At 40.1% G+C, this 26600-nt stretch overlaps 1 protein-coding gene across 1 annotated transcript in view; it reads left to right on the plus strand.

Annotated features, from left to right (window-relative positions):
• LOC124798734 (Down syndrome cell adhesion molecule-like protein Dscam2) overlaps positions 1-26600 on the plus strand; it is a 444553-nt gene that overhangs the window by 288611 nt on the left and 129342 nt on the right. Inside the window, exons 16-20 of the mRNA XM_047262262.1 lie at positions 1470-1618; positions 2901-3032; positions 3115-3282; positions 5088-5429; positions 5652-5798. Of these exons, the coding sequence (XP_047118218.1) occupies positions 1470-1618; positions 2901-3032; positions 3115-3282; positions 5088-5429; positions 5652-5798 (938 nt within the window). The remainder of the gene's footprint in view (positions 1-1469; positions 1619-2900; positions 3033-3114; positions 3283-5087; positions 5430-5651; positions 5799-26600) is intronic.

Consider the following 26600-nt stretch of genomic DNA (forward strand, 5'->3'; position numbering starts at 1 on the left):
AAAAAAGTAAGCAAACTCTTTATTATTTCAAAAGTATTTACCATACCTGTTAATACATTTATCCTATTGTGAGACAGGATGGTCAGTGCCTTCATGGAAAAAATGTTTGTGGTTGCCTATAGAATCATGATTTTACCCAGGCATGCACCTCTTCGTCTGAAGCAAATCGATGGCCATGAATGTCTTTCTTCAGGGCTCCAAAAATATGGAAATCATGTGAGGAGGGATCAGGACTGTTTGAAGGATGTGCTATGGGGTTCCCAGCAAAACTTCTGCAGCATAATTGAAACAACCTTGGCAACATGAGGGTGGGCATTACCCTACAACAGAATGATGCCACCCATAAACATTCCTGGGTGTCTGGACTAGATGTCATGCTTCAGTTTTTGCAAACTGTCCACTACTACTGTGCACTGATTGTGGTGCCAAGTGCCAGAAAGTCAATGAGCAATGAGTTCTTGTAATAAAAGAAAATAAAATAATAAAAGATCGTCATGACTCTCTCAGAGCTGTCACGTAAGGCTTTGGATATTTCGATAGGAGTGTATCCGTGTGCTTCCATTGTTAGGCTCAAAATGATGATGCCATGTTTCATCTCAAGCAACAATGGGACTGGGTGTTTGTGTTGTCCTCATCATTTCATCATCATCATCATCACTCATGACAGTTGTGTGATTGTGATAAAAATTGGACTGTGTAAAAATTGGGACTTTGTACGGGCGCTGATGACCGCGGAGTTGAGCACCCGATAAACCAAAACCAAACATCATCATCATCATCATCATCATCATCATCATGCGCAGATTTTCCAGAACTTCAGAATATGGTGTGAGCAGTACTATGCCTGATGCCCAACATGAACCTAACATACACCATTCACTGTCTGTCATTTCTGATGACAGCAGCTTCCATTGCAGCAATGACAGAATGGGTAATGACATGTTGAGCCTGTCCTGACTGACTACTGACTTTCAGTGACACCCAACATTCTCAGCATTGTTAATTCCACACAGACACATGTGCACATGACATACTGTGTTTCCCATACAAGGCAGACATTTGGCAAGAATTTCACTTCCTGACACTCCTTCTGCAGTCAAAAATTGCACTACATGTAACTGTTCCTCTTTCTTGACCTCCATAGTTAAGTCAGATGCAGACACGACTCGCTGACCTCATGTTGACCTAGTCTTAGGAGACAAGTTGCACAGTTGTGGACACTCATGCTATTCCTTCCTCATCCCCAATAGAGGGCACTTCTGTACACACAGATCAGTCCACGCCATCCTCGTTATATAGTCTGTCTCATTTTATCTGACTGCCCCTGCTGGAAGAAATACTTTTATTTTGATTTAGTGAGCTTATTCATATGACTTAATAACCAAAAATGTGGATAGTCAACAAAAAGGTAGCATAATGTAGCTATTAAGAACAGAATGTGGCAATTAGTTTCAGATAATTTTTTCCAGGTATACAATAAGGGAACAGAAACTGGATGATGGCATGGTCTCTGAGTTAGGAATCTCTCGCACATATCGCCATGACACTGGAGTCTTCTCATGTTATGCAAGTAATTCATATGGGCAAGATGAAATGGCAATACAGCTCATTGTTCAAGGTAACAAATTCACATATGTTTATATCTATATCTATAAACAGGTGGTAACTGTAGTGAAATTACAAACAAATAAAGGCAGAGAAACTTGTGCTTTCGACTTTGCAGCAGACTCGTGCACATGAAAAAAATCTGACAGGAAAATTATCTTCTAGAATAAGAAAATCTTTCAGATGACAAAAGGAAGAAGAACATTGCAAGAAACTAAACTATTTGAGGATCTGACAGGGAAGCTATTCAACCTATTGGCTTAAAGGCAAGCAGCAGTGCAAGATGACAGAAAAGTCATGATGAAATACCAGAAAAGAGATGAGAATAGAAAAGCAGGGAGTTTGTAAATAACAGAGAGGGCATTATTGACAATCCAGAGAAAAAAATGGAGATGATGTAAATACTGTCATGGAAATGATAAAGGTGGATGATAATAGAGAAAACATGTATACTATACTCCTTCAAATAAACAGACATCAACACCAGCTGAAGTGGACGAGAGGTGCCTCTGATTTTTCTCTGACTTGTCAATAGCAGGCTTCTCTGTCACTTGTAACCTCTTTGGTTTTCAATTCCCATCTCTTTTTGGTAATTTCATTGTTGATTTTTCTGTCATCATGCCCTTCCTCTCACCTATGACTGATTTTTTGGGTAGCTTTTCTGACAGATCTGAGATGGTAGAAAGTGTATGATAATAAATGAAAAATTACTCTAGTGCAAATGGGTCTGCAAATGAGCCATTTGCGAGATGGTTATGAGCCATCATTGAGTTCAGTATGAAATATTGTCCTAGTTAGTATGGTGTATTTGAAATGTAAGCATTTTGATTGAGTCACCATCTGATTGGCCTCAAGTTCGATGCAAATACACAAGCTTCTCATGAGTTACCACATCAGCAACATTTGTCGTTGAATGTGTGTTTACAGTTACTAGGTGATTGTCTCATTGGACCACACGATGTATCCTTCAGTTTCTGCAGTGTGATCTGGATCTTCCAGGATTGCTTGAGGATGTTCCCCATCTTCACATTTTGCTTCTTATATAAGATGACATGCTTTTGCACTGACTAGGAGAATACTTCCTATTGAAGTCAGTGACTGATCTTACCCACACATTCAGTATTATCACGCAAGTGGCTTGTTTGCAGACCTGTGTTTATCAGAATGTTTATGCCTCCATTACCATGTACTTTAACCAGTATCAGTTTTTGCTGTTAACTGTGATACTCCCTGTCTTGTACCAATATTTCCAATAAATTAATAACTTAGTGAAATATTTAAAATTTTTGTTTCAGAGGTTCCTGAAATGCCAAAAAATATTCGTGTCAATGATCAGCAAAGTCGATCTCTACAGCTTTCGTGGACACAACCTTATGCTGGAAATAGCCCAATAACAAGCTACACAATTCAGTACAAACTGGTATCAGGTAACTATCTAAGACATCTTTATACTTATTATTTAATATTTGTCCTCAGTTTAGATTAATAACAAGATGACTTTTTTACCAGAAACCTGGCAGACACAGCCATTAAAAATTACCGTGCCTGGAACACAAACCTCAGCTACAGTACAAAATCTTAACCCAGCAAGCTCTTATCATTTTCGAATAATGGCGGAGAATAGACTTGGCATGAGTGATCCTAGTGAAGTCATCCAGGTGACAACACAAGAGGAAGGTAAAAATCACATCATCTTCAATGTTTGATGAAAACTGTGATTGTTTTCTTGAACATTTTTATGAGAAGAACTATATTTATTATGTACTATTTTTTGCCTAAGTGACTAGTGGTTTTAAAAAATTCTTATCCAGCAGTATTCCTCATTAAAAGTACTTTTTTCATACTAAAGCTTGTTTATTTCATTTTGTTTTCTTATTCAGTTTCTATAGAAAGCATCATTTTCTGCAAGATAGTGAACAATGCAGCAAAGAACAATCATATGCAAATGATGTCATACTTCCTTATGTCTAACTTGGTCCACATATTTAAAAGTAATAGCACTGGGAGAATTGGAGCTACACTTTGGCCTTGAGGATCTGTTACGTGGTTACCCGCAACATACGAGTGGAGGGCAATAAGTGGGGAAACTTGCTACCATCATTCCCCTCTCCTGGAATTTGGAGTAGAGAGTTTTGAATTCTCATGCACTTCAAGAAATGATGGTCTATAGTTCTGTTAAAGAACAGGCTTAGGCAATAGGTGAACATGATGAAAATGCTGTGTTTTTAAGCAAATGCTGCTTAACTTAGTTTTATTTGTCATCACACCATCCATGGAAAAATATGTCATTCATTTGGTGCAGCTGCATTTTTGAGCTGACTGAAACTCAAGGCAGATGCAAACCTTTGCAGAGCAGTGCATAAACATAGCCCCAGTCCTGTTTCTATTGATTCCCTGTATCTGCAATTGTTGGGTACAGACCCTATATGTTGAAGCTATTCAGTTTTATACAGCACACTGTCAAACTAGTCTCCAAAGAATGCAGTTGTGTTTCAGAGTAAGTGATCTTGTTTCAGTTGCTGCAAAGCCTTTGTGTAAAATTGCCAGTCATTTGAAAGGTAATAAATGTTTTTTTGAAACATTAATACAATGTTTTACCTAGCTCATAGTCCATAATATGCTCATCATTGTCAGTATTGTACGAAAACTGCAATTATTATAGATTTTCAACAAAATCTGTCTTGCTGGGGATCGTTCATTGCAATTTTCTAAATACTTTATGCTTTTTCAAGAGCATAATTGTTTCTCTCTATCCCTTTCTTTTTCTTTTTCTTTGTGTGTGTGTGTGTGTGTGTGTGTGTGTGTGTTTGTGTTTTTGTGTGTGTGTGTGTGTGTGTGTGTGTGTGTGTGTGTGTGTGTGTGTGTGTGGCCATTTATACTGGCCAGTGAGAATCAGGGCAGACCCTAGGGTAGATCTAATTGTGCTCTCTAACTTGATTACATTTTTTAACCCTGTAAATAGGCTTGAAATAATAATTTTGAAAAAGGAAGCTCTGATTTATTACATTCTACGACAGCTGAGTGGATGCCCATCCTCTGCTATCAAATGTTGGATATAATCATCTTTTTGTGGATGGCAAAATACTTATACAGAACCAAGAGATCTATAAATACACAAAGTTTATATGGTGGTTACATGATACGAATGCAGTCATGATGTTATAGGATGCTTTCTTAATGTATCAGCATAAAAAATGTGCCAATGTGCCCTTTAAGAAGGCACAAATTGCACTAATAATATGAAAAAAAATGTCCAGTTTCTTGTTGGGTCTGACATGTACAAATCTGCAGAGACAGTTTGCATCAAAATCAAGTTGGACAGCAAAAAATAGAGATGAATTTCAGCAAAGGTGTTCATAGTTTTCAATTGTTTCATGAAATTTAGTAATTGATGTTCAATGTGAAATTTGAATGCAAGAAAAGGTCTTTAGTGAATATTGTGTTATTTAAAATAAGAGCTAATCCATTGATTCAATTTTCAGTTCCAACTGGAGTTCCACAAGATGTTCGTGCTGAAGCTAGAAGCTCTACAGAGCTGTTTGTTACATGGGAGCCACCACTGAGAGAACACTGGAATGGGAATCTTCTTGGTTACTACGTCGGTTATCAAGAACAACCATCATTCATTCCATCATCTCCATCACCATCTCCTACAAGTCACAACTATAGCCTTAAAACTGTGGAAGTTGGTACTCAGTATGGTGGTGAAGCTACTCTTCAAGGACTCTCGAAATTTACCACATATACAATTATTGTTCAAGCTTACAACAGTCGAGGAGCTGGCCCAGCTTCAGATCCTATAACAGTGAAGACCCTAGAGGATGGTAGGCATTGTTATTTCATTTAAGCCATTAAACTTTCTTACAGGCAATGCTTTGCTCTTAAGTTTGTAGCTAATCACTTTATACCAAGAAGGTTCTACTCTGTTAGAATGTCTTGACATTTCAAATAAAAATATTTGAATCACTTATTACAATAGTTATGCAGTCTTCTAAAACTGTAAATGTTTTGTAATGATCATGTGCACATTCGATTTTTGTTAACAGTACCAAGCCTTCCTCCAGAAAATGTGCAGTGTTCTGCACTAACCTCTCAGAGCTTGGAAGTATCTTGGGAAAATCCCCCTGTGGAAGGAAGAAATGGAATCATCCAGGGCTACAAGGTGTCTCACCAGCCAGCAGAAGAATGGTATGGTGGGTAATTTCAGTATACAGCAATCTTTGTCTCAAGTAAAAATAAATTAATATAAAATTATTCATCAGGTCTTTAGAGAATGAAATATTAACATTATTCTGCTATCAAGCTGCTGCATTAGCAACCAGCACACATCTTACACACCAAGTGTTAAGCTTATGTAAATAAATTTTGACTTCAGAACAACAAAATTATCTGACACTTGTGACTGCTATGTTAGCTAGCTTCTGTAGATTCTCTATCATCACAAAAAGTACTCTGTCTCACATCCTTGCACTTATCCCTCCGGCTGTACTACAGATTTGCCAAAGTAACAGCACTGAAAATTGTAGCCTCAGAACTGCATTTAATAGCATAAACTGTATTTTATGCATAATCATTGTGTAATTCATGGCTGTTTGCTACATTCCCAAACAACTATTATTAGTGAGAGCCTGCTTATGTTCTTTATAAAGGGCATTGACACATTGTTTATGTGCTTGCATGGTTTTAAGTCAGGTATACTTGATATTTTACATTGGAAAGCAGTATCACTGCCTTTTGAGCTTGTATAGTGGCTGTAATCTAACCTAACCTCCATATCTGGAACTGTAAACACTATTGTGAGTTAAATAATCCTCAAAATTTTATTAGTCCAATCATATTTCCCTCACAAACCATTTAATTCATAGTTTTCTTATTTTCCAGTAATTAATTCTGTTAAACAATATATAGTCATAACCAATATTTGAAATTATATGATGCTACTGTCACTTTACAATTATTACTTATTATCCATTTTGGCATATGATCTTACAGACAATAATCAGTATCTCTTATGAACTCCTGCCTGTAACTGACTGCCTCACACAAAAACATCAAATGTGCATACTGTCATTGAACAATCAGTAACAAAATACAGTGTAAGTAATGTCATCATTGTTTGCATGTGTGATACCGTGCTGCACTCCATACAAAGAAAGGTGTTGGTCATTTCTCATGATACAATGAGGCCATTACAACTACAGAGTACTGGAAAGAGACCAGCTGATCTCAAAATTTCAAACTGATTTGGTAGCTCCACAGGAAGAGTAAGTGGAATTGTAAGATGCAATTGGTAGCAGTAATTTTAAGATGAAAACAGATTAATGGTTTGTGTCCAAGCTTACTTTTGTGTCATTGCTGACATACACTTTTATTTCACCAACAACAGACATCTGTGGGGTGTAGTACACAACATTAGAATTAAAGGTTGAAGCCAAAACATTAGTTAGTATACAGTCCATAGAGTTGTGAGCCCATCATAACTGAGTGAAATGTGAAGCCTGGATATGCTGGTGAACACAATCAGAGCAAGAAAGGAGAAAGAGAGAGACAGATTCAATGTCAAAATCCGTATATACACTGGGACCACTGCCAGTGCTACGGAGGCTGCCATATTGAACAATGTTTCTTGGAGTGCCAAGCAACCATTTTAAGCCCAGCCTTTCACCAGAGCTTGGTTCCACAGGTCACACTATTGGCAGTGCCTATGATGTGGACTGGCATCAGTTACAGGTGATATGGCCATATACTGGGGCCGATAAGGAGGTTCCAAGGAAGTTTGTGAAAGCCTCCTCTGTTGAAGCCATCGTCATTGCTTAGTGGATTTAACTCTTGATGTGAGAAGGACAGGTCCCCAGAGATAGGATTGACTTTTTGAAACCACCTGTAAAGTGGAGTAGGTTAGGGCCCCATGTATCACATCCTGGAGCCATTCATCAAAGTACATCCCCGTTTCCTTGTAATCGACGAAAAAGGAATTTCACTTAATCGTCTTGGGTAGTGATTACCAAACTGTCAATTGTGAGCTACAAGTAGCTCATGTGGCATTTTTGGTAGATTGTGGTAACCATCAGGTTGGCTAACTGACAACTGGCTGTTTATACTGCACATCCAATGTCAGTCAAGAGTACTACATTGTAGAACTGCATTTTTAGAAGCTGCAGTTTCATTATTTGATACTTTCAAAAATAGAATTGAGATAATGTATGCTATTAAATCTGTACAGCTTTCAGCAAACACAGTAATGAGGATGGTTGTGGTTATGAATTCTAACATTATTTCACAACTTAAAATTAATGTTGACTGCTGCAGCTATTTTCCCCACAACTTGATGAATTGATAAAGCTCAGTTGGCTGTTTCTGCAAGAATGGCTTCTGATAATTTCAAATAAGAGAGGATCTGGTAAAGATTATACCACCAACAAGTCACACTACAGGACAGAACATATTTTTACCAACTAAAGGTATTATCAACTTTAAAAATATTCCTGTGAAAATAGTGGTGGACTAAGCAACTGATGGAGCTCCCACGAATGTAGGCAGAGAGAAGGGATTCATAGCCTTGTGTCATAAACACAACAGCTTTCCAAAATTTCTGTCCTACCATTGTTTAATACACCAGAATTGTGTGGAAAGTTATTAATTATGAATAATGTAATACAAAAATGGTCAAAAAAGTTAGAGCAGTTGCAGTTCAGAGATGCTTTTTCAAAGCCCTTACTGATGAACTAGTGTGCCAATATGGTGATCTACTGCTTCATATGGAATTCGTTGGCTTGTAGAGGCAGTGTTTTACAACATTTTAAAGAGCTGCTTCCTGCATTAGTAGAATTTTTGAAAGAATGTGGTGAATCCTCCAATCAACAGAAAGATCTGGTTTGGCTGTAAGATTGTGCTTTCCTTGCCTACTTCGCCAAAAAGTTAAATCAGGGTGTATACATACCGGGACAACTGGGAACTCCGGGAAAAACCCAGCAATTTTTTTATCTAGGAGAAAACCAGGAAAAAGCTGGGAATATTCTAGAATTCCAGGAATTTTTCATTGTTTTAGTCCTTAGTTAAATTTTTGTAGTTTTGACTGGCAAGAATGTATAAACAGGAAAATGTGTCAAAGGCTTTAGGATTAAGGCTGTGGAATACTTCATAACAGCAAACTGCTTCTGATGAGCGTGATGTCACAACTGTTTACATTAAGTTCGTTTTGAGCAGTTGCCAGCGGGCACAAGTGCATGCACAGTAGAGTTGCGTATGAGCAGTGCCTTCTCCCACTTCTGGCTATTTGAAATGTGGCTGCAGCAGTAGCAAGAAGCAGTCATGCTACATAGAAAATTTTTTCTGACTCAGCCAAGCTGTCAGATTTGCACCTGCACAGAGCAGTTTGGGTTTTAGTGGGAAGGGGGATAGTGACCCATGTTTACATTTAGTGATTTTGCTGTTTCCTGATGTCCTATTTCCTCTCCATTTACAGTTCACACATCAAACGAAAAAAAAAAAAAAAAAAACACCACAGATTTCTGTGGCTGGAACCTATCAAGTGAATTAAAATACATGCACATAATTTATGGAAGGCTGTTGTTAGTTTCAGTTTTCTGATTTTATTTCCATGTTTTTGGCAGTCAAGCATTAATTGGCATGCATAACAATGAAGTTATTTTTGTCAGCTTACTAAATAAATCTGGCTTTTATTAATCTTTTCTGCAGATGCAGTCTATTTATACGAAATGAAGCATTTCATTCCACATTGTTGGCTAGCTTCAATTGTTCACTGAATTTCAAGTGCACATTTTCATCTCCTGGCACTTATAGCATTATGCCATAATAAAGAATCAAACATGAGACAATACAATACTGGTACTCCAAGAAAATTTGCATTCCGAAAAGCTTACTGAAAAGCTTAATATCAGGTTGGGGCCTAATTCATTTTGAATTTGGACTTATGAATGTGTACTTCAAGCCTAATTATGCATTTTAGCATTGCTTACAAAATTCCTACGCTCTTGGTGTATCCTCTGATGTCCTACTTCTTTTATGATGACATGTAAGATCTCTTAATGCTATATTTGTATGAACATACAGGCGTCCTATGCATCATAGCTGCCCACGTGCAGTAACGCTTGTTTTCTGGTGCTCTCTGGCAGCTGCTGAAACAAACCCATGTTTAAGAGGTCACACAAAAATGTTACGAATGATTTTTCAAAAAGTGTTATTTGCAAAGGAAATTTTCTTTCACGCAAGATGAACTATGTTACGTATGAGAATGTGCAATGAATTTTTTAAATCACAGTTAGTTTGACTCTCATTTAAAACTTAAAACTTTCCGGGCCAGCCACTTAGAATAATTTTGAGCCCAGAAGACTAGACATTAATGTCACTGTTTAAAATTTTACTGGTACAGTTGTGTGATGTATATTAAAGTGTAACACACGCTAAAAAGACCAATTTTATATTTGAAAGTGTAACTTTTCTTGTAGCTTATTAATCTTCAAGAGTAGTATTATATGTGAAAGCTTAGCTTTACTTGTACCTACACTATGTACAATAATTTAAAACATTAACTTTTCCCATTTGTGCGTTCGTGCTACATAACAGTGATGTTGCTATTGGCTGACTACATCATGTGTCCTATGCTATGAATGGCTGGTATGATTGGCTGATGAGTTCACGTGACATGAGCTATGACTGGCTTACAATAGAGCATTGCAATGCTTCAGAAATTAACGTGTTGTGTTTGGTGGAACTCGAATTAATACTTTCATAATACGAAAATATGCAGCATTTCGTAATTTGAAAATAGGTAGTGTACATGTTGCTGCACATCAAAGATCTTTCCAAAACACATTTCTTTTTTATCTGAGTTTTATTTTCTAAAGTACCCAGAAGTTCTTGGTCGCTTATCATGGAAAAAAGTGTATTTTCACCTTTGAAGAAGTGTATTTTCACGTGGGAAAAAGTGTGTTTTTAACCGGGAGATCCAGGAATTTTTTTGCATGTGCACGTATACACCCTGTAAATATTCTTAACTGGTAGCTTTAAGGTAATGGTAAAGATATTAGTGGAACAATTTCATATGTTACTTCATTCTTAAATAAGCTGGAACTGTGGGGGAAGAATGTCATCTAAGATGTTTACAAACACTTTGCTGGTTTGAAACAAATCCTTCATAATCAAGGCCCTTCAGTGCCGTCTTACAATAGCAAACAATACACTGAAATTCTTTCAGAATTGAGAACTTCCAAGATTTCAGAAGAATTTCCTCTATTGCACAATTTGTCAAATCGCCTTGTATAGAGATTGATGCTAAAGATTTCTCTACTTGTGTCATGGGGCCTTTTGATTTTTAAGAGAACAATGCTGCAGTGGAGTTGAAACTGATTGATTTTCAAAATGATCTCCCTTTAAAATCACTTTCAAGCTTTGAAAATACTTGGCCTTCTTGTTCCTAAAGAAAAAGATTCCCATCCTTCTCATTAAAGTTAATAAGTCTGTTAAAAAAAATCTGTTCTAATATTTTGAAAAGGAAAGATTGCTACTTGCCATATAGAGGAGATGTTTAGTCAAAGGCAGGCACAACAAAAAGTTTGCTCTACAGTTGAGCTTTCAGCCAAAAGGCCTTCTGAAGTAGAAAATGCACACACGTTCCTGCAAGCACAACTCATACACACGTGACCACCATCTTTGTCCACTGAAACCGGACTACAATTAACTGCACTTGATGGAAGAAGCTATCTGAGAGTTGTGGGGATAAGGAGGGATCTGGGGTGGGGAGGGGAAGGGATAGTGAGCTGGGGATGGAGGAGAGTGAAGTGTTGCTTGTGGGAGCATGAAGGGACACAGATAGGACTGCTAGGTGTAGTCGCAAGAGCTTTGGGGAGGCTACAGGTGCAACTTTCAGCACAGCCCCGTCTCCACCAACGTCCCTAAATGCTCCCACAAGCAGCACTACACTCTCTCATACCTCTACCCTGCTATCCCTCCCCTCCCCGTCCCAGCCTCCTCCTTACCCCCACCACCCACAGATTTCTTCCTCCATCAGGTGCAGTTGCTCGCAGTCCAGCCTCAGTGGTTAGAGACAGTGGTCATGTGTGCGAGAGTTGTGCTTGCATGAATCTATGTGTGTTTTCTACTTTAGTAGAAGACCTTTTGGCCAAAAGCTCAAATGTTAGTAGTCCCTTTGTCGTGCCTGTGTGCAACTCAACATATCCTCTATATGGTCAGTAGCAATCTATTCTTTTTGTAGTGTTGTCTTTATTTTTTATGGTAGCTCAAAAGCTTCTTGAATTTGGGGACCACTGTTCTAGAAACTTAAATATAAGTGCATTATGCCGACTGGTGGCATAGCGTCCTGGTTATGATACATTCCAGCCATGTAGAAGGTAGTGAATGTCAATTAGAGCTCTGCAACAATGTGGCAAATCCATGTGAATAGCACTTGTCTATGTCATTCATTATAAAGGATGGGGCCCCTCCACACCCACACCAATGTGGTGACCAAACTAAAAGTTCTACTATCACCTTCATAAACATGTTAGTTTTTGGATCAGGAGTCATAGGATGCGGGCTGTGATGTTATCCATGCGTCTGGGTACGTTTACTCATTAACATGGTCCATCAGGAGATAGAAGTGTTCAAAAATGATCGAAGGGTAGTGGTTGTAAGGGCAGAGGCAAGCGCCAAGGGGAAAAAACCTCTGCAACAGTAGGATGGGTAGTAAAGGCAGTAGCGGCTTGCTAGCTGCGACAGAGCATGCAAGGTGAGGTAAGGTTAGTGTGAGGTATCATACATCGTTACCTACGTGCTGCATGTTCGTTAACTGGGTCAGTCCGGGTGCTGCGGCTGGGCTCGTGTGTAGCCTCCTTGGCCTGCTGCAGTGGCTTCCTCCCTGTAACAAAGGAATTCAGTGTGGCAACACATGCGTTGCTGTTACACCCTCTGCTGCGACTTGTCGTCAGTGACTTGGTACAGCTTCATCAGGCTGGTGCATAACGGTGGCAGCCGGCCACTGTTCGGTGTTCTCCTCTACTGCATGGCACAGGCATTCTGCAGTGTAGCTCCGAGCAGCTGTTCAGAGAGCTGCACCACTTCAGCGATGGAGAAATGCAGGCCGTTCGCTCGCGCTCATGCGATGAAGGCTGCCTTTTTGTCTTCTCGGTCCCTTGCGGGGGCCGCTCCCACAGCGGTCGGCATCGCCACCAGTGCCGCTGGGGTGGTGGTTTTCTTCTTTGCACCTTTCACCTGCGGTGCTGCTGGGGCAGCCGCTGGGACAGGCGCGCGAACGTCCTTCTGCGAGGTCGCAGGAATGTTCGCAGGTACTACTGCACTGAGGCCTTGAGTGAAGACTACACGCAGTTACCTCAAGGCCTCTTCCTTCTCTGCAGCCATGGTGGCTGCGAAGGCAGCCCTCTCTGCCGCCATGACGGCTTTGAGGGCTGCAGTGGCCTCCTTCACGGCAGTGCTGAGTTCGAGGCCACATTTCTTCTCGGGAGCGTGAACTGCATCCTGACGGCCCATTTCCGGGCGGTCATCCCTGCCCCTGGCAGGTGGAACTGCTACTGCGTCATTCCTCAGCTGCGCCAGGCTGTTCTGCGCCCTACATCGTTTCCGACATCGTCTTCTCTTCTTTCGCTGCATCGGTGTGGCCGCGGGCGCCTCCCCGCCTTCGGCATGGTTGCAGCTTGAGAAAGCCGGGTGCAGAAAAAAAAGGCAGGCAACTGCGCCAGCTGGACACAAGTCGGCAGAACGTTACTGCCGCAGTTGCAGGTGTGGCTGTCATGCTCGCCTGAGCACTTGACGCACCACGCCACGTTGCTGCAATTCTTCGCGACATGGCCCTCACCCTGGCACCTGAAGTACTGGGGCTGGGGGTCCGTGGCGGTCGGGAGAGCTTATGTCATAACTGGGAAGCCCAGCAACTTCCGCAAGCCGAAGATGTCACTCCCGCCGTCGGCGGTCACGGCATAGAGCAGCGCCCTCTTCTTGTTGGTCTGGTTTAACCCCCTGAGGAGTGCCTCGATCATCTTCATCCTTGCTACGTAAGGTGCCTTCTCATGCGTCAGTGGCACGTCTTCGATGTTGTCGGCCACTGCGACCTTGATCGCCCTGTGGGCGGCCACATTTGCAGCTCGAACGCAGATCAGTAAGTCTGTATCGACAGACTCGTAGACCACCTCGTTCCTAGCGCAATTCGTCATGGTGTCGAACAGCGCTGTCCACCCGCCTTTGCACTTGACGTACAAAGGGGGGACAGGCTGCGACTCGTCTTCTCGGGAATTCCTTACATGGTCGGCAGACCAAAGGACCCTTCGTAGCGGCAGGTTTCCTCTGCGCACACTTCTTGCCCATGCTGCGAGGCGCGGAACACGACAATCTGCAGGCCTTGTGAAAACAACACATGACAATTTGCTTTCCACGGTGCCCACAGCATAGAAACCACTTCACAAGCTCTCAACAGCTGAGTAAGCGTAGTGTGCAATGGCAGTGATGCACTCGCCTCGCTAGCTCAGGCCACTCTCCCTCTCATGTCACTCAATATGGATGCGCACAAGAGAGCACAAGGCTGGCAATTCAGTCACTCGATGTCATGCGGTGCTCACTCAGGGAACGATGGGCAACAGCTGCATGGCCTTGCCATGTGGGTGAGGAAACACAGACCCTACCTATACAGCTTTGATACAACATGGTGGCACTAAGGGGCCTGGCAAGGATTCAGATGCATTTAGAATTAGAACTCCTTTTTAGTTGTCAATTTTTCATGTTTTCTATCGAGAAAGTGAGCACTGTATACTTGATATTCACCAGATGTCACCACAGAACAACAAAAATTAAAGTGGTAACATAATGTTGACAGTTATTGAAGATCATTGTTTCAATTGTGGAACTGTATATCTCCATGAAATAATAGCCGTTGGATGAATTCTCCCTTTCAGTCAGCTGCTAAAATCACACTGACATTTAGACATATTTTGAACAGAATAAATTAAAATTATTTTTGTTGACAGGATGACAACACACCATAATTACCAACTTTGTTTATAATTAATTAAAAACTTCAGTCCAGCCACACCGTAGGCTTTCATGAGACAATTCGAATAGATTTCTATATGTGTAAGTATTTGAATAAGTAGATCATTCAGACAAATTTATTCACCAACATATTATCTGTAAATTAAATAACAAATAAGATATAATGCCACTGTATTTTCTGTTTACGTCTTGTACAAAATTAGTATTTGTTGTCTTGGCTCAGAGCAGTTTTTGTTTTATAAATAACTTATTAATAGTTTGTCCAACAATGTGTCTTTGTGGCTCAGTGGATTAAGTTCCCCTGTAACTGGCCATGTCTGCTTAGAGGTGGGAGGAAGTCAATGGCACACCACCATGCCTAGTAAAGCAATGCAGTGCTGAAACCATCCTTCAAGTTGAACACACCTTTACTTGATTTACAGCTTAACAAATGAAACAGAAAACTGCTTATAGGAGGATGACCTCAGCAGTTTGGGCTATAAATCACTAGGGAGCTGAAATATTAAGCAGCCAATTTAATTTAGTCATCCAGCTGGTGGTCAGTCATGATCGATAAGCTGAGTGAAATTTGTACTTTTTAGATTAATATAATATGGGAAACAAACTTTGTCTGTGCTAAAATGCAGTTGGGGTATTTAGAATGAACTATTTTGTCCATTAGAACAAATACAGCAAACCTGCAATTTGTGGAAAAATGTAATTAAAATTTTTATAACTTGGTTCATATTTGGCTGAAACACACTAAGGCTACAAAAATTAGACTTCCAAAACCTTACTTGGCGTTACACTATAATAGACATCTCCAGGTTCATACGTGCAAAGATCTCAACTTTCAGAGATAGATGTGCTTTCTATAGAAAATATGTATTAGAGATGACTTGATGATGATTCAAAACAAAAATAGCCAGTAGTAGTCAAAAGAGTGTGAAACTGCAGAGAAAGCCATCCATATCGAAGTAAATAAGTAAGCCTGAATACGACCAAAAAAGGGCACATAAAATTTACAATTATCTGGGCTACAGACCTAAAATGAATATATATAGTGTATTGGGTCTTGTCTTGCAATATTTGGGTAAAAACCATCCGAACCCTACTCATAACACTACAGTGAAAGTGTACAGAATAAACTCTATGTTGTGTAGCACTGTGGGAAGATGGGCAGGCAAGCAAGACTCTTCTAGCCTGCTTGGGTTGGGCACAGCTTGGCTTGGCTGGGAGTAGTGCAGCCTGCCTGTCCTGATGATAGCGTGTGGCAACTTGCCTGCCTGCCTTGGAACCTTTGCCTTTCACGGGCAAGTGCTCTACCATCTGAGCTACCTAAGCACGACTCACACCCCATCCTCACAGCTTTACTTCTGCCAGTATCTCATTTCCTACCTTCCAAACTTTACAGAAGCTCTCCTGCAAAACCTGCAGAACTAGCACTCCTGAAAGAAATTATATTGCGGATATATGGCTTAGCCACAGCCTGATGGACGTTTCCAGAATGAGATTTTCACACTGCAGCAGAGTGTGCGCTGATATGAAACTTCCTGGAAGATTAAAACTGTGTGCCGGACCGAGACTTGAACTACCTAAACATGCCTGTATTTGCAATGTGAATGATGTCAGCTGTAGGAGATAAAAATATAAAAATCTTGCATACTTTTATTAATTTCATTCTATTATGTCATACGGGATCATATTTTGGGATAATTCGTCAAACCAAGAAAAAGTTTTTACGGTGCAAAAGCATATAATAAGACTCATTTGTGTGGTGTAAATTTAAGAACATCATGCATAAATGTGTTCTAAGATCTGTGTATTCTAACCAATACTTCTCATCATATTTAATCCTTACTGAAATTTGTTGCAAAAAATATATCTCTTATTCCCAGCCAATAGATCAATACATAGTGTCAACACGAGGAATAAGAACAATCTACATAACGACCTGAAATCACTTGCCTCTATTTCCAGCCAATAGCTCAATACATAGTATCAATACTAGGCAGGGCCGGCTCAAGCCTAAGTGCCGCCCCGTGCGAGCTGCAAAATTGCACCCCCCCCCCCTCCCCCCACGTTTTTTTAACTTAATCAAATTTGTAGGAAATGTCAGCAATCAATTGCAATTTTTGTTTTTACTTTTCAGATCTACCTAGGTTTCAGCCCCTGAGTGGCCAGTCTCAAAGCTTTTAATATGTGCTTACATCTAAACCGTCATGTTGACAGTTACTTTCAGCATGACGGTATAGATGTAAAGATAACTCAAAGCATTGAGATAGCCACACTGTGCCCAAAATCTATGTAGATCTGGTAAATAAAAACAAAAATTGTGACTGATTGGTAACATTCTCTACAGATTTGTACAAAACAGTCGCTGGGCACCAGCTCAAAAGTGGAGTCAGACCTGGTTGAAGAAGTCTAGCTAAATTTAATAAGCCTTGTGAATTTACAAAAATGTTCAGATGTGTTTGAAATCTTATGGGACTTAACTACTAAGGTCATCAATCCCTAAGCTTACACACTACTTAACCTAAATTATCCTGAGGACAAGCACAAACGCCCATGCCAGAGGCAGGTCTCGAACCTCCACCAGGACCAGTTGCACAGTCCATGACTGCAGCGCCTTACACCACTGTGCTAATCCCGCGTGGCATGAACTTACAGTTAACGTAAATAAACATTTTTCAATAGTTGTGAATTGATAATGTGTTCAGTGGAAAACAAAATATATTTACAATTTGACGATGATTTGGTTTGAACAATAATATTTACAATAACTATTTAATGTTAAACAAAATAAAAAACAACACAGTAAATAACCAAGACACTGATCATACTATAAAAATTTGAAAAAATACTAGACAAATTGAACCTTCCTGGCTTTTGCTTGTGCAAACTCTTTCACACGATCTGCGTAATTTTAGTCCTCTGCAAGCTCGTGCTCAGTCTATATTGCTGCAGGATCATTCAAATGAGTTTGGCTCATCGTTGATCGGAGGTATGCCTTTATCAATTTCAGTTTTGAGAAACTCCTCTCTCCACTCGCAATGGTCACTGGGAGTGTTAGGAGAATTCTCAGAGCAATGTTAACATTAGGTAAAAAATTATGTATTCCTATAAACTTCAAAGTCTCTTTTGGAACTATTCCAGGTTTCAACAATGTTGAAAGCACTTTTAGTTCTTCCCTCAACTGCAGTGCATCAATGTCGCTTGACTCATGATCTTGCAAAATCGCTGCAAGGTTTCTACACTTTGTGTCCAGGCTGTCAGGAGGTGCATTCTTCAGCTCGCCAATGTCGTAGAGAAAATTAAAATAATCGCAATGAGATTTCAGTTGATTGAATCTCTCATCCAAAGATGTGGTTATTACATCTAAAAGATAATAGTAGAATTCAATCTTGGTTTGTTGGGTCGTCTATTGTCCCATCCCTTCCTTCATAGGTAAATTGTATTGGCTTCTTACTTCGTCGTCGGGAAACACTTATCCGTGGTAACGTTAGATCTTCTAGCCCTAATTCTGTAGCCAATTCTTTGGAATCTGACAAGAAAGACACAAACTTTTCTTCTGTTCTGCAGGTCTCAAAATATGCTTTCGTTTTTTCAAGCATTTCCACGACCTCAGAAACATTTATGTCAATGGTCTGGAGGGTCTTACTGACTATGCTGATGTGAAGCAGAACTTCGTACCAGATTACCAGAGAAATGAGAAAGGTGTAATTGTTTATTTGATTCGCAAGTGACGTTGCATCCTGAGTGGTCATCCCATCAAATTCTTCTGATATCTGAACCAGTGCATCATAAACACCTCCAGTCTGAAACCTCAGGGAAGTAAGTGCATCTATGCGACTTTCTCACCTAATATCGCTCAATGGCTTCAGCGACAGGTTAGGCAGATACTTCTTCAAGACATCCCAACCTCAAACAGAGGACGAGAAGAAGTCATACAAGTTTTTCACTGTCGAAAACATGGAAACAGCATATTTAGAGGACATATCGGCATCATTTACAACAAGATTCAATGAGTGACTGCTACATGGTACATAAAATGCTCTCTTGTTCATATCTGAAATTCTTTTCTGGAGACAAACTTCTTTCCTTTCATTTTTGCTCCATTGTCGTATCCTTGCCCTCTCATATTACACAATAGGAATTTTTTATCTTCCAAGAACTTGAGTACGACCTGCGTCAAAGTGGAGCTTCAAGAATCAGGCACTGGAAGAAATCCCAGAAAATGCTCCCGAATTTGGACATCGTATACCCTGTCGTGTCTTGTCTCCTGGTCGAAACGTACCACAACTGTCATCCGCTCAACTTTTAAAATATCTGGTGTGCAGACCAGAATTATACTGTAATACTTCGCAGATTTCATCATTAATGGAATGTTGTTGGTTATAGATGATCCAATAAGATGAGTTATTTCATTCTGTGCTTCTTTTCCAAGATAATGATGACCCTTGTTCTCACCTTGCTTTGTTCTGTGCAGGTGCTCCATCATCACAGTGCCGAACTTTCCAAATAATTCAACAAGTTTCAAGAAGTTTCTCTTGTCAGACTGAAAGAGTGTATCTGTACTTCCTCTCAAAGACTGACATTGCCGACCCAGGAAATGAATTATTGCTATTAAGCGCTCAAGAACATTTTTCCAATGTTAGCTTTCAGTATTCAGAAGCCTTTGATGATGGGCGTCGACAGTTCATGACTTTTTCAGTCCCTCGAAAACACGATGCACTTTTTATGTGAATTCAAATGCTCGATAGACTTCCCGTGACTTTCGAGATTCGAAGCAAGATGCCGCCAGTCGCTTATACCATTCTTTGCAATTTTTACTACAGATGACGAAAAAAGTTTGCAGCAAAAGCAGAACACAGCACCCTTGCTCTCTGAGTACACCAACCAATGTCTATCTGCTTCTTCTAAATTCTTCAAAGAATAGCTATAGTGCACAGGGCTGAAACTGCGGCTGTCCACATTTTTAGGACATTCTTCAGCTTCCTTAATGCACTTGGGAGGACCTCGCATGACCAAAGTCGTTTGAATGCAGTCAGTAATACAGGGCGTATACGACCCGGGACAACCAGGAGATCTGGGAGAAAACCGGGATAAACCTGGGAATTTTTCGGAATTCCGGGAATTTTTCATTGTTTTAGCTTTCAGTTACGTTTTTGTAATTTTGACTGCAGAATTGATTCTCTAGGAGAGAATGTTATTGTATCCTGCTACTGGAGAATGATACTGCAGCAATCAAATATAAACGAGAGGGAAAAAAATAAAAGTTTAGTGGCAAAGGAAATGTGCAATTTACAACAACAAAACACCGTGCACGCACAAGCGTATGCAAATAGCAAAAATATGTCAAAGGCCGTAGGGCGCAGACTGTATGTCTTCGTAACAATAAACTGCTTGCTGCGCTCAGAGCCGTTTTTGAATAAACTGCTTGCTACGAGCATGACGTCACAACTGTTCACATTAGGTTCGTTTGACCAATTGCCAGCGGTCTGTTGCGATGTGCATTTGACTCGCGTATAAGCAGTACCTTCTCCCGCTACTTGAAGTTTGGCTGTTAGCTGTATCGGTAGTAGCAGCAAGCAGCCAGATGCAAACGAGAAAAATTTTTCTGGCACGCTCTAGCTGCCAGATCACACTTGCACAGAGTTGTCTGAGTTGTAGTGGGGATGGGGTTAACCTCCACGTGACCCGTGTTTGCGTTAAGTGATTTTCGTGCTTCTCTTCGTGTACAGCTCCAACGTCAAATGAAAACAAAACGGATTTCTGTGGCCGGGAGCTATCTAGTGAATTAAAATACATTCACATAATTACGGAGGGCAAAAATATATTACTAATTTCAGTTTTCTGATTTTATTTTATTTCCAAGTTAGTAGTAGTCAAGCACGTCTTGCAGAACAGTGAAGTTATTTTTGCAAGTTTGCTAAAGAAATTTGGCTTTATTAATCTTTCCGCCGAGGCAATCATTTTATTTGAAACGAAGTGTTTCATTCTACAGTATTGGTAAGTTCCAACTGTTCGCTGAATTTCAAGTGCAATTTCAAGTGCACGTTATCATCTTCTGCCATATATGGCATTATGTCATAATAAAGAACCAAAAATGAGATCGTAGAGTACTGCTACTCCAAGAAAATTTACGTCCCAAAAACCACACTGAAAAGCTTAATATCAGATAGGACCTACTTCATTGTGAATCTGGAAAAAGCCAATTTGCACTTCAAGCCGAATTATGCATTTTAGTATGGTTTACGAAATTCCGATGCTCTTTGGAGTATCCTCTGATGCCCTGTTTCTTTTATGGTGTAATGTAAACTCTCTTAGTGCTTTATACACACGAACATACAGGCTTCCTACACCACTGCAGCTGCACACGCACAATAATGCCTGTTTTCTGGCGCTCTCTGGAAACTGTTAAATTGAACTTATTTCTAACAGTCTCCGGATAGTATTGCGAACGGTGGTTAGAAAAGCGTTACTTTTTATGTAATTTTCTTTTTACGCAAGATGAATTATATTACATGTGAGAAAGTGGGATGGATATCTAAATCACAGAGTGTTCGAAACTGAACAGTTTGAGGACCAGCCACTTACAAGAATTTCGAGCCGAGACATTTTACGTCATAATTTTAAATTTACTGGCACATTTGTGTGATGTATCTGAAAGTATAACACACGCAAAAAAGATCAATATTACATGTGAAAGCTTAGCTTATGTTGTAGCGTGTTAATCTTAAGAGACATAATATTATATGTGAAAGCTTAGCTTTTCTTGTAGATATACGGTACTGTGTACATTAATGTAAACCGTTTATTTTTCCTCTTGCGTGTTCGCGCTATGTAACCAGTGATCTTGCTATTGGCTCACTATAACACGTGTCCTATGCTGTCATCGGCTGGCGAGATCTCATGGCTTGAGATATGACTTGCTTACAAAAGGACATCGCAACCTCGGTTTCAACGCTCTGGAAACTAACGCCCATTGTTTGGTGCAATTCGAATTTATACTTTCGTAATACGAAAATATGCAGTGTATATGTTGCTGCAAATCAAAGGTCTTTCCAAAACTTCTCTCCTTTTCTTTATTAATAGTCTCTCAAAAACTTCTCTGCCCTGTCTTTTCTTTTTTTTTCCGGGAAGTTCTATGCGATTGTATAAAACGTTAACCATTCAAAGGATTGATAAGTTTTACAGTTCCGAGGGAAAATCTACGGAAAAGCTACTGCCACTTAGCACAGAAAAAGTGTATTTTCGCCCGGGAAAAAGCGTATTTTTTAAACGGGATATCTGGGAGAAATCTGGGAATTTTTTTCCTTGTCCCCGTATACACCCTGTGGGAGAAAACCGGGAATTTTTCATTGTTTTAGTTTTCAGTTAAATTTTTGTGATTTTGACTGGTTAGAACCAATACTCTAACAAAGGATAATATTGTATCCCACTACTGCAGAATGATACTGCAGCAACAAAACATGAACGGAAAAAAAAAACTTAAGTTGCAAAGGAAATGCGCTGTATACAACAACAAAACAGTGCTCATACAAGCGTCTGCCAACAGTAAAGTGTGTCAAAGGTTTTAGGAACACTGCAATAATGCTTTATAACAACTAATTGCCACCGATGAGCGTGTTTTTTTTTTTTTTCTTTATTGTGATTTTTATCACCTTACACAAGGCGGGCTGTCAGCAGCTGAGTACGCCGCACTTCAGCCTTGAGATTTACAATAAGTAATAAATAGAGGGGACACAGAGAATACAATCAAAATGGCGGGCAAAACAATGTAGACACCAAAAAACAAAAAACACGGAGCCGTTCACGCCTGACGAGAAAACATCACTGACACTAGTTGACACGGCGCACAAAACAGGGATGATGGCAATGGTACACGTGAACAGTAGCGGCGATTCGGCGAACAAACACTAAACACAAACGAAGGCACACACACGAGACACTAATGGCGATGACCTCCGGCGCGCGAATGTTCACTGTGCATGTGCGAGTCGATGAGCGTGACGTGACAACTGTTTAAATTAGATTCGTTTGAGCAGTGCGGGCGGGCTCTTGCGCATGCGCAGTTGAGTTGCGTATAAGTAGCACCTTCTCCCGCTTCTGGTTACAGAAGTAGTGATGGGGAGCTCATGAATGAGTCGTTCAAATGAACGCTTCACTCCAGTGAAGTGTGAACTAACCACTCAATTTCAATGAACTGGTACTCTTCACAGATAGCACACTCCACACTTTTTTTAGTCCACTCACTCTCTTCCCTTCTCCCACTACATCGGCCCTACATCACTCATTCTCCCTTCAGTTCAGTTCTCCCTCAACTGTCTGTCGACGAATCGCGTGTTGTTTGTGGGGAACGATAGGTTTACGAGGGGTTGTGGTGGTGAGGGGCGAGAGGAAAGCAGCGTCAGTTGCTTCCGGCAATGCTGACATCATTACCCGTGACTATTTGTGCAGTTAAACTTCGCGTTTACGGGTAGCCTACCGTTGGCAGCACTTGCAGACAAATGAATATAAACGAAGAGGCTGGCTGGGTGAGCACGCACAGCCAACATGAAAATAAAAGGTGTTAGTAACACTGAAAGAGGAATTTTACCTGAAATCATACCAATGACTACAGGTGACAGTTTACGTTTTGAATCTGGAGGGTTATTATTCTCAACAAAAATAAAATCTACAGGAAAACTTCTGAATAATTACTTAACGTAGGTATATAGACTTTGTGACAGTGGTAAACATACTCATTCAATTTTGGATTAAATTTTAAAAGGAACATAATGTTGGACTGCATTTCGTTGGTAGCCCTACTTTTCAGTCCATGAATGCAACAAATAATGTTTCATTTGGCAGTTAAAGACTTTTTTGGGTGCTTCATGAGAAAATGTCAAGCAAGATTAAATGTAATACCTTCTTTATATGTGACAGGCTTCATGTTTATCTTTCCTTTGTCCCCTTCGACCATGCTTTATTTAACTCAGACGCTGTAAGAGCGTAACACGTTGCGTGCTCGTTACTGAATAGTTCGGCCATCTGTTGGTAAAATTATGAAGTATTACGAAGCTTTATTGTACGAGCGAGGCGAAGCGAGCGTAGCCGCAGCTGAGCGGCGAACTGGGCAACTTCGCCAGGCTGCCGTACTTCATGAATGAACTACTTCAGTTGAACGCTTCACGGCAAAGAGTGAAATGAATGAAGTAGTTCGCGGGAATGAACAAGTTCGACCCACCTCTATACAGAAGTGTGGCTGGGCGCCACTACTTAATATTGCCCCGGTTCAGAAATATCGTAGATCCGGGGCTGATGCACAAAGCAGTCCGAGTTGTGGTGGGGAGTGGGTCTTCTCCACGTGACCTGTGTTTATGTTCGGTGATTTTGTTGTTTCCTCTTTGTTTATTGCTCTCACGTTGAATGATAACAAAACAGATTTTTGTGGCCGGGGCTATCAAATGAATTAAAATACGTTCGCATAATTACGGCAGGCTAAAATATGTTAATAGTTTCAGATTTTATTTCCACCTTTGACAGTCAAGCATTAATTGCCTTACAGAACCATGAAGTTATTTTTGCTGATATGCTAAAGAGATTTAGCTTTTATTAATCCTTTCTACTGAGGCCGTCAATTTATTTGAAAAGAAGTGTTTAATTTCACACTATTGGCTAGTTTCAACTATTCGCTGCATTTCAAGTGCGTGTATGGCATTATGCTATAATAAAGAACCAAACATGAGTACTGGTACTCCAAGAAAATTTACATACGGATGTGCATTTTAAGCTGAATTATGCACTTTAGTATGGTTCACGAAATCCCGATGCTCTTGAAGTATCCTTTGATGTCTTGTTTCTTTTACGACATTATGTAAAATCTTTTAATGTTTTACACGTATGAACATATGGGCTTCCTGTGTCATCATAGCTGCGCAAGCGTGGTGATGCCAGTTATCTGGCGCTTTCTTGCAACTGCTGAAACGAACCTATTTCTAACAGGTTGCGGGAAAATATTGCGAATGGTGGTTTGAAAAGTGTTACATTCAAAACAGATTTCCTTTTACGCAAGATGAATTATGTGCGAGAATGCACAATGAATTTCTTAAATCACAAAGCGTTTGACTCTCATTTAAGAATCAACTCTTTGAGGATGACCATTTAGAAGTATTTCAAGCCCAGAAGATGAGACATTTGCGTCGTTATTAAACATTTTACTGGCACATTTGTGTGTGTATCTTAAAGTGCAACACACGCAAAAAATATCAACATTATATGTGGAAGCTTAGCTTCTCTTCCAACTTATTAATCTTCGAGAACAATATTATGTGAATGCTATGTATATTAATTTAAGCCATTAACTTTTCTTATTTGTGTACTGTATTCGCGCTACTTAAGAGTGAGCTTGCTATTGGCTGACTACAACACGTGTCCTATTGCTGTCATCAGCTGGCGAGTTCATGTGAATGAGCTATGATGCTTACAAAAGCACATCACAATCTCAATTTCAATGCTTCGGAAAGTGACATGAGTTATTTGGTGGAATTCAAATTTATACCTTTGTAATACGAAAATTTGCAGTGTACATGTTGCTGCACATCAAAGGTCTTTCAAAACATATTTTTCTCCCTGAGTTTTGTTTTCTAAAGTGTCGGGAAATTATATGGCGGTATATAAAACCATAAACATTCGAAGGATTGATGACTTTTACAGTGCCGAGGAAGAGTATACTGTCACTTAACACGGAAAAGATGTTTTTTCATCCAGGAGAAAGTGTATTTTTAACCGGGAAATCGGGGAAAATCCCGGGATTTTTTTTCCTTGTCCACGTATACACCCTGTAATAATTTCTGGCCATCTTCCGGGATCTGAGTCAATTGTGTCGTCCAGTTTAGGTTTGCCTCCAATCCCTTCCCCAGTGGTGAGTACCTTGGTTGATGTTCCTCTGGTATTTCCTGAATCGGGTCGCCTAATTTCAGTTCTGCCTGATGTTTCAATCTTGGAGCTTTCATCACAAAGCAGATCTTGAGTCCAGACAAGGTCTGTTGAACATGTTGTGGATGGCCCACCATCAGCATTGCTACTGTATGCGGTGGTTGCAGTACTGTGTTCGTCAACTTTCTGGTCATGTCCTGAAGATAAAGATGTAGCTGCAGTAGCTCCACTAGTTTCTGTATTTTCAGGATCTATTTCTCCATCCTCGCCGCTGCTAAATCATTCTCTCTTTGGCTTGAAATATTGTTGTAATGCATCCTTTTATTTCTTCTCGTCATCTTCCTTCAGCGCCCATCTTTTCCTATATTCACTGCCAGACAGTCTTTTTCTACCGACAAACATGTTTCAATCCATCCTGTAAAGAACGATTACATGAAACTATCTGTTGATGTCAGTGTACTAACTTTATTTGCAACACACTTCGCAGACAATTTCCTGATATTCCCCACTGCACGTAAACGGTAAATTATATTACAGTAGGATAAACTGTTCAGGATATGAAGTCATAAGAATTGAGCCGCGTGAAATGTCTGACTATCACTCAGAAATGGATAGCAAAAATTTTCAAAAATACGTCAAAACCCAACTTATGCCAGGCTTATTAGCAGTGTCTTTATCCCTTGTAATTATTCACAGCGTATTTATCCATTCACATTACTTCTAGCCATCGTAGGTGTTGGACATATTTGACTGTAGTAATGTTCAACCATTTTTTTCCATAATGCGGGAAGAGTAAAACACTCAGAAACTGCCATTGAAGGGCTTAGCAAAATTGCTTCAGGCTTAAAATGTAACCACTGTATCAGACATTTCATTCGAATTTCCATATTAGATTTCGTCTTCTGCAAAATTAGTTGTGAGTAAACGCACATCGTTTAACAGGCCGGCATCGCTCCACTCATAAGAATACTGGCGTATACACCAGACTGCTTGCCCCTCTCTGTTCCTCCGATGTAAACATGATGGTGCTGCCACAGTGGCAAGGAAGAAACTAGTCCTCCTCCCTCCCCTTGTTC

The sequence above is a fragment of the Schistocerca piceifrons genome, chromosome 5, assembly GCF_021461385.2.
Source record: "Schistocerca piceifrons isolate TAMUIC-IGC-003096 chromosome 5, iqSchPice1.1, whole genome shotgun sequence".
NCBI lineage: Eukaryota > Metazoa > Arthropoda > Insecta > Orthoptera > Acrididae > Schistocerca > Schistocerca piceifrons.